This window comes from Zingiber officinale, chromosome 2B (assembly GCF_018446385.1).
Source record: "Zingiber officinale cultivar Zhangliang chromosome 2B, Zo_v1.1, whole genome shotgun sequence".
NCBI lineage: Eukaryota > Viridiplantae > Streptophyta > Magnoliopsida > Zingiberales > Zingiberaceae > Zingiber > Zingiber officinale.
In genome coordinates this window covers 41,737,463-41,746,237 of record NC_055989.1, presented here as the reverse complement: position 1 = coordinate 41,746,237, position 8,775 = coordinate 41,737,463, and the positions used below count along the sequence as shown (strand labels likewise).

Here is an 8,775-nt window from a genome sequence, read left to right as displayed (position 1 = left end):
GCCTTGTGATAGGTTCCAATGCATGTTTGCATTTTGTTTCGGCGGTTGCCAAGTGTGTAGCCTTGGCAATGTAAGTCCATTCGGCGGAGTAAGTCCAAGTGTGTAGCCTTGGCATCATAAGTCCATTGTATTAGCATGTTTATTTGCTATTTGTTTTCCCTAACTTAAACGTATTGCCAAACACCAAAAAGGGGGAGATTGTTGGAGCAATCCCAATGGTTCGTGTGACCATGTGTTTTGGTGTTTGGGCAAAGGTTTAAGTTAGGTTTACCCTTGTTATTTGATATGTGTACTTGAGTTGTGCAGGACTACAGGTGACACATGTGACTCAGGTTGACGGCTTCGGGTCCGGTGAAGGATGGAGCATCCGAGGGACCGTGGACAAGGCAGCAAGGACAATGGCCGAGGGAAGCGACTTCGAGGCATACGCGAAGGATGGCATTGGAGACAAGCCGCGGGCTTGGATGCATCCGAGGGACGAGAGCCAAAGGAAGTAGGCTTGAAGGCAAGAGGTCAAGGTTGCAAAGAAGAGTCAAATGAGTCGTGAGGGTACGAGTGCATGAGAGATTGTACTCGAAGTAAAATTCCAGTTTTAGGGGTTTACTGTAGCGGTACTGTAGCAGTCGACTGGTGCATGGACCAGTCGACTGATGCACTGTAGCAGAGAGCCGTTGGGCTGGCACCAGTCGACTGGTGCAAGGACCAGTCGACTAGTAACGGGCAAATCAGGTTCTGATTTGTTCCAAGCTCTATAAGAAGGAGCTTGGTATGGCCGGCCAAGGCGACGAAATTAGACTTGGTTAAAGCCTAATTAGTAGTCAGTAAGTGCTCAAAGGTTCCCTTGTGTCCAAGTGTTTTTGGAGAGTGTTGTGGTGAGGTTTCTCCACCCACAAGGAGGTTGAGCTAGCCGGAGTTTGCCGGGGACTAATCCACCGACGGATTTAGGGATCGTCCACCTCAAGGACAAGCCGTGGAGTAGGAGCCCTAATCTCCGAACCACGTTAAACGAACGTGTTAGCGGTTTGCTTGCTCTTTCTTGTAGTGTTTAGCTTTCTACTTGTTTGTATTAGTTTGTATTTCCATTGCGCACTAACAAGTGTAGGGTGAAAGCGAGTATTTGGGGGCGCCGTCTATCCAACCCCCCTTCAAGCCGGCCACCGATCCTCCAACAACTCCTTCAATTGATTCAATTCTGTTCAGCTTTGTTTTCAAGTGAAGCTTTTGTTCTGGCGTTATTATTATTTGGTGTTTCTATCTCCAAAATTCAATTGCTTCCAAGGAGAAATTCGAGAAGCAGAAAGTTGCTGGATTTTATTATACTAGTGTATTTGTCATGCCTGAAAACAGAATTGTGAGCTGCTGGAATTCTGAAATTGCAGTAAGCAGAAGCAAATCTGTATGGCACAGCAGGGGTCTAAACAGGAGATGCAGAATTCAGAAACTTCATGTTTCAGATTTGTGTTGGAATCTAGAATCTGATTTCTACGTCCAGGAACTGTTTGAGAAAGTTCTATGCAGCTGCTGGAATGAAGAATGCTTGAAGCTGCAGCAATGAGAAATTATGCAGGAGCAAGAATTTGCAAGTGTTGTGTGCCAACCATTTCTGAAATTTTCATAACTCTAGCTGGAATTGATTCAATTCTGGAATCCTGAAACTTAAGTCCAAAGTTCAGAATGCAAATATGCAGAATCTGGAATTTTCCAGATGCACTTCAGTTTTGATTCAGAAATGGCACGGCAGAATTTTGTGAAGCTGATTTCTTTGTTCAAACTTATGAAATCTTATCATTATTATTGGAGATCTGATAGGAGCTGAAATGTTCAGTTATGGAGAGTTTTCTGCTGCTTTGTACCTGCAATACACCACAAAAATAGAAGTAGAAAATAATCTGTAGAAAAAGAATGAAAACAGTGGTTAAAAGTGTATCATCTTGGATTGGATGGTGTTTTATTGCCCGAGACGGCCAACAATTTAAGTGTGGGGGAGGGAGCTATTTTCAATTAGCTAATGTGAGTTTGTTTTTTGTTTCAAATTGCTGAAATTGAAGTGGAAAACAGTGAAAAATTGAGTGTAAAAATTTGGAAATTGGCACATCACAAGAGTGTATCAAAAGAGTATCAAGATTTTTTATTTGCCATCAAATTGAAGGGAATGTTAGCTTTATATGTTGAATTGTTAAAAACAAATGGTATTCATCTCTTTTCACATCAAATGGTCAACTCATCAAGTATATTCTTCCCATACTCTCATTCTCTCATTTTCTTCATTGAATACTTTTCTTTTGCTAATTTCATCCATTTTCATTGTTTTTCTTGATTCCATTTCAATTCTTCATGATAAATTCCTTTTGATTCATGTATGCTATGTTCTATGGTGGTGGAGAAGTAGAATATAAGCAAGCTTATGGTAGTGAAATGTTGTGAGTTGCATTGAGTGAGCTCCACTTATACACATGCTTGAGTGTGAGAGATAGATTAGGTAAATCCCTCACTACAACAAAATCGCACATAGACATCGGTTTTCCACCGGTGTCTATTTGATTTTCGACCGATGTCTATGAAGCTGATGTTAAAAGTCTGCCATTTTAGACATCGGGTTAAAACCGGTGTAGTATCACTTAACGACACCGGTCTTCGAATCGGTTATTAACCGGTGTAGTATCACTTAACGACACCGTTTCATCAACGGTGTAAAACCGATGTAATATTGTATGTTAATAACACCAGTTTTGGCAGCGGTAAATGACCGATGTAATATTACTTTATAACACCGGTTTTACATCGGTGGAAAACCGATGTAATATGTATATTTTTTAACAGCACAGATTTGATTTTAAAACCGACAATAACAAAAAAAAATACACAAATATTCACAAATTGTACAAATATTCTTCATTCAATAATATTCATAAAATACACAAATATTCACAAATTATATAAATAATCTTCTTACAACAATATCCATAAAATACCCAAACATTCTTTTTACATCAAAAGCTAGCTAATAGATATCAAAATCAAAGTATAACATTCTGTTAACACATCAAGGTACAACTGTCTCAAATGTAATCTAGCATGCATTCAGCCCACTCGAACTGCACTTCATCAATTTCAACTCTGGAGTACTTGAGATTTGTAAACTGAAAAAACACATAAATAATATATTAGTAAATCAAGACCAAAAATCATAGTTGAAAAAGTAGTAAGAGCACCAGGTAACAAGATGACTAATTTGAATGCTTAAAAAGAGACCTATTCATCATTTATCTCAACCACATCAATGCTTACTTCAATGCTTGCAATAAGGATCTTCAGTGATTCACAAGGTATCAGAAAGTTGAATTTGCAGTTACAAATGAAGTAAAAGAATCATATTCAGCTGTCAAAAGATAACTAGGTCCATGCTCTTAGAGAGAACCATACAAAACAAAATGAAAGGTTTTGAACATAAAAAAAAAAATGTTAGTCATGCCAAGACTGAGATCACTCATCTATCTATCATTTCAACCTAATAAATTAGTTACTTTGGTTTTACAAAGTCTCCCAATTGTGTAGGAAGATCACAGAAGAATATTCCTGATAAAAGTTAACTTTCTTTAGTAGAAACAACCAATAGCGCTATAACAAATCCAGGAACAGCAACCAACCATTAGTCACTAATATATGAAGAGATTGCAAATGGAAGTGAACTTAAAGAAACAAAAAGAGCAAATAAAAATCAACTAGACAGCAATGGATCCAACATAAAAAATTGTGCAAAAACTAATAAATAATAATAAGGGTTACAAATCACTCCTACACAATCAGCACTACACTTGCTTCCAACTAAGAGAGCCTATAATTAAACAATCAAAAGTGTACCAATAATTCTCCTTTCTGATAAATAGCTGTAATAATAAATCAAAAGCATAGCATGTTGTGCTCATATAGCTAACAATAAAAGTGAAACAAAAAAATATAGCTCTTGGGAATTAACTGACACGTATGGTAAACATGACCACCAAATCAAAGATGAAGTGTGTGAAAAATACCTTTGGTTTCTCTTCCTCCTTTGGTTTCAGTAGCTCTTCCTTTGAAATAGCTTTCCCTGCAGAAAATAATTCAGTCACTCAGCAGTCAGAAACATGCAAATATAAAACTACAAAATCGGTAGAATCTGGGCTTCCAAATGTACATGAAAAAATTTCAAATTCAATGCTGTGTCAGAGAACTCAAACCTTTTGCATCACGATATACTGGTTCTGCACTTTTACCACTCAAACTAGGATCCAAGGATGCAAATCTGGGACAAAAAAACAAAGAATAGTGAACATATATATACCAGTCGTGAAGGCATACTCAGCCGATGTCGTATCCGTTTCCCAGTCCTTCCATCTGTGTATCTGCCCAAGAGAAGATTATCAATGCAAAGTGGATACTGCAACAGCTAAACTAAATCATCCTCAGGCAATGCTATGGAATTATTCAGAATGATACATAATGTAATCCACTACTCTGTCACTGCAGATTCACCTTTGCTCTTCCAAGGACCATTATAAGAGCACTATTTACCACATGAAACTCAGCCAAAAAGAAGATCAGAATGTGCAACTGGTGCAAGCCTGTGGCAGTAATCAGTTGCTCCTTTTCCTACAAGTGATCGCAACTGAACATTTTAGTGAAAGCTTCTTAGATTTTGTTTACAATAGATTATTTTCAACCAAACAATCAGAGAATTGGAAGTTGCTGTGCACTACTCACTGGGGGGCATTCAACCACTGAATCACCAGCAGCTAAAATCCTGCGCTTCAGGTGTGACTCCGTCAGCACCAGCGCGAGCAGCCGCCTTTTATTTCTGCCAGTTGACTCTGCATCAGGGCGACATGGCAGCATAGAATCTGCAACTGCCTTTGGCACGCAGATTTTCGCGATCTGGTCCTGACTAAATGTCAACAGCAAGGAGATGAAGCCGAGAATCATCAACTCTGCGAAAACCACAATGGATCACAGAGTTACAGTAATTCATCTATTCCGGATACCATGCACGTCGAAAGAGTGCTCCAATTTAGGTATGAACTTTCTGGTTTTACCGGCTTTCACCTTCTCAAGAACTTCAAAAAGAGTTCTCTTTTGCCTCTTGATAAACCACTGACAACGAAGTCAAAGCAGATGTAACTGTCAGTCATATGAGAAAATGATGCTAATGCAGGACAAGATGGAGTAGCATAATTCCTTTGAAATGAAAAAGATAAGCCATTCAAGGATCTGAAGTATGAAATTATCAGGACAATTTCTCACTTGCAGCCCCAGACATTCCAGAAACTGAAAAATGATTAATCTTTAAGATATAAACTGAGAATTTATAAAACCATGCTTCCTCGTGAAACATGACTGATAACTCGTAAAGAAACCGCTTTCGCTTCATTTAATTTCTTGATGTTACTGATAACTCCCAAAGAAAAGCTAAAAGGTCCTGAACTATGGAATTTGTGAATTTTCAGGCCAGTTGCAATAGCGTCAACTAATTTACGAAAACAATTTTTTGAAATTTTGTTTAAACAGACAACATCTAGCAAGGCCAAGACAAAAGAAAAGGTAAATATCACGCATTACTAGTACTAACCTCATTGTCAAAATAACAGATCTTAGCTACCAGTGAAATTCCTGATTATGTTTTTCCTGTGTATAGAAATACACATGATAAAAGTGTTAACTTCGAACACAATTTAGCAGCAAAAAACTGAATATTTACAGATAGCACAAGCTTAAATTCTAAACCATTTGTTCAGGAATGCATATAGGGAGGTACAAATACAATGATGATTTCATCAGGGGGAAAAAAATTGAAGCACACTTCTCCAAAAAGAAATGGCAATACAATATATAGATAGCAGACAATAAATAATCAAACAAAGTTCACAAACTTCTAGAGGTAAATTGGAACATACTAGTAACACAGAAATGAAGCATATTATAATTCAATTATAATCAATTTAAATATGTTTGATGGTGTTAGTCAATAGTTCCCCCGAATTATTTGATCTAGGACAACACCAACTTGTGCCACTATGGTAAATGCCAACATCCTCCGCATCTACACATCTGACGGGAGTAGAATGGAAGGGGCTCCCAAAATCTGAGCATTCACTAGCTTTAACTCAGAGCAAACAATATGAAGGCACATAATAGTGAAGACCTTGTCAGAACTATTCTAAATGACCTTGACAATTGAAGTGATTTATAAAATACTACAGTCAACTCAAAAATCTAAAGTCAACCAATGTGAGTAACTATCCCAATGTCTTATCTTAATTGGAAGAGATCGCCGATTACATCATGAACCACAAACCAAACTCAAACTATTGCAGCACGCAAAGCGTAGTTCTTTCCTTTCAATTTCTTCATAGTAATAGTAATGGACACAACGGGGCTTGAAATATCAGTAATAGGAGACATTAAGGAGGTAGTCAAAGAGTTTGACTTTTTACCATGTACAAAGTACAAAATACAATGTACAAAATGTGACACCAAAGTTACAATGGAGATTAGATCAAGTGGTCAATGACAAATACAAAACCTGATGGTGAATCTATTGTTGAAAGGATGAACCAAAATTGCACCAGTATCTTGCTGAACTTTCTCAGTAATACTCTCTCTTGATTGGATCGTTGATTCACTCCAGAAGATTTGACCACCATACCGCCTGACATTCTCAACCTTGCATTTTGGAGCATTTTTCGGTATGACAACATATGCTGGGATTCCACGGAGCTTTGCAGCCAAAGCCACTGCTGCAGCATGGTTACCACTGCAATAAAAAACTATATTACCGACCTAAGAAAAAACAAGAATAACAAAAAACAAAGGCATACTAAAAATAAATCACATTATTGTTTGAAATTATATGGAGATAACCTGCTGTGTGTCAAAACGCCTTTGGCAGCTTGATCATCAGAAAGGGAGAATATAGCATTTGAAGCTCCCCTAATCTTAAAGGCTCCTCTGAAATAAAATTGATAAAGTTGCTAACTACTAAATATTCTGATTCTTCATAAATTGTTCGAGATAATTGCCTTATTCAAGATAGGATCTCTACCCTTTTTGAAAGCATTCACACTTGAAATACAACCGTTTGGAAGCTATAGAATCTAAAGACTTCGAGGTAAGCACTGGAGTTTCATGAATATATGGAGCAATACGGACTCTCGCCTCCCTTATGGAAGCAATATCAGCAGCATAGTTATCGTTTTTCACTTGTTTCCCATTGTCCATTAGACCTATCCACAGCAACAAATGCTTCAGTATGTTTTTCACGTATCTATATAGTTAATGGTAAAAATTGCACTTTTTCCAACTATACCGATGAATTTAAACAAGTGGTGAGAAATCCTAATCCACACACAAAAAAACTAGTCAACGATGACAGAAATCTACCGTAGAAAAGCATGTAACCAAAAAAAAAAATCTCATTCAGGCATTTCCACAAGTAACCTGCCTACCAAATTGATCCGGAGCTGATATAACGAAAACCGAGAGACAAAATGGAGAACATAGAAAAGAGAGAGGAGCAGTCGACCTCTAAGAGATAAACAGCGATCGTGGTTCTCCGGCGTGAAGTCCAGCGTCGGAGGAGGTTTCGCGGCGAGGAAGGTGCGGTGGCTCGCGGCGAGGAAGGTGGCTGGTCGTGAAGAGGAGCTCGCTCGTGGAGAGGGCGGTGGATCGCGGAGAGGAAGGTGGCTAGGGCTCGCGGAGAGGAGCTCGCTCGCGGGCGGTGCTTTTTTTTATGCGACGCGGCTTTTTTTTTTCTTCTTCCGCGGACTGGACCAACAAAAAAAACAAGCGAGACTGCGAGCAACGTGGCCGAGGTTTCACAACGCGGACGGAGAAGCAAGGGCGTCGATCTAGGAAGGAGAAGAGGCAGATGAGGTTGAGAGAGATGGTCGGAGGTTTAGGTTTAGGTTTAGACGAGAGAGATGGTCGCGTGAGGAAGGGGCGTGATATAGATTTAGGTTTGGAGGGAGCAAATTTTGGCTGTGGGAATATTAAAATATTTTATTTTGGTTCATTAACACCGGATTTTAAAAACATCAGTTAAAATCGGTGTCTATTAACGAAAAAAAAGGAGCTCATAGACATCGCCTAAAAAACCGATGTCTATGAGCTAAAATTTGCGCTCATAGACACCGGTTTTTGAAAAAACCGGTGTAAAATACTCAAAGACATCGGTTTTTGCTTAAAACCGTTGTTGTTCCACTGATGTCTATGAGGGTTTTTGTTGTAGTGCCTTGTGAGATTGCAACTTGCTAAATTTTTTTCGATTGGATTGAAACTACCATACCTACTGATTATTGTTTGGATTGTATTCATGATTGTTTGTGATTTTTAGATGGTCTTAGTTCAATTCTTTTTCCTATCTTTTAGATATTGCTAGGGAATTTTCTATGGAGATGATTTTGAGTTTTCTTTACTTTCACGGGACGTTCAAGACTAAGTGTGAGGGATTTGATAACCGTGATTTTACTGCATTATTTTGATTCATATATGCATGGTTTGATGTTGATTTCATAGTTTAAATCATGGTTACATCATATTTTGTGCATTGTGTGTATTTTTGGACATAATTATAAATTACTTTATTTTTATATTATTTGATGCTAATATTTGATTCTTATTTTGTAGGCATCAAAGGATCTTAGATTTGAATCTATTTGGCCCGAAATTGGGCTCAAATCAGAGTTGAAACAAGAAGATCAAGCTTTGAGACATTATGGGTCGTTTATCAAGAATAGGAGAGAT

General features: G+C 38.1%; 2 protein-coding genes across 3 annotated transcripts; both read right to left on the bottom strand.

Annotated features, from left to right (window-relative positions):
• Positions 1 to 3,095: 3,095 nt before the first annotated feature.
• LOC122049090 (MLO-like protein 7) lies at positions 3,096 to 5,146 on the bottom strand. 2 transcript variants are annotated; one of them, XR_006130819.1, is made up of 4 exons: positions 4,741 to 4,847; positions 4,218 to 4,629; positions 4,032 to 4,087; positions 3,096 to 3,140 (listed from the first exon to the last, which is right to left on the bottom strand). XR_006130819.1 is itself a non-coding variant. In XM_042610561.1 (4 exons), the coding sequence occupies exons 1-3, from the start codon at positions 4,957 to 4,959 to the stop codon at positions 4,257 to 4,259; spliced, it is 462 nt and encodes a 153-aa protein (XP_042466495.1). In that variant the 5' UTR covers positions 4,960 to 5,146; the 3' UTR covers positions 4,031 to 4,087; positions 4,218 to 4,256. The 2 variants fall into 2 exon arrangements, 1 of the variants encoding a protein (XP_042466495.1); XM_042610561.1 differs by lacking the exon at positions 3,096 to 3,140 and having other exon boundaries at positions 4,031 to 4,087; positions 4,218 to 4,382; positions 4,513 to 4,629; positions 4,741 to 5,146.
• A 1,359-nt stretch (positions 5,147 to 6,505) lies between these two features.
• On the bottom strand, positions 6,506 to 7,623 carry LOC122049089 (serine racemase-like). Its single transcript, XM_042610560.1, has 4 exons — positions 7,556 to 7,623; positions 7,076 to 7,256; positions 6,895 to 6,981; positions 6,506 to 6,787 (listed from the first exon to the last, which is right to left on the bottom strand). Exons 2-4 carry the CDS (start codon positions 7,249 to 7,251, stop codon positions 6,538 to 6,540), a joined length of 513 nt encoding a protein of 170 aa, XP_042466494.1. The 5' UTR covers positions 7,252 to 7,256; positions 7,556 to 7,623; the 3' UTR covers positions 6,506 to 6,537.
• Between the last annotated feature and the right edge of the window lie 1,152 nt (positions 7,624 to 8,775).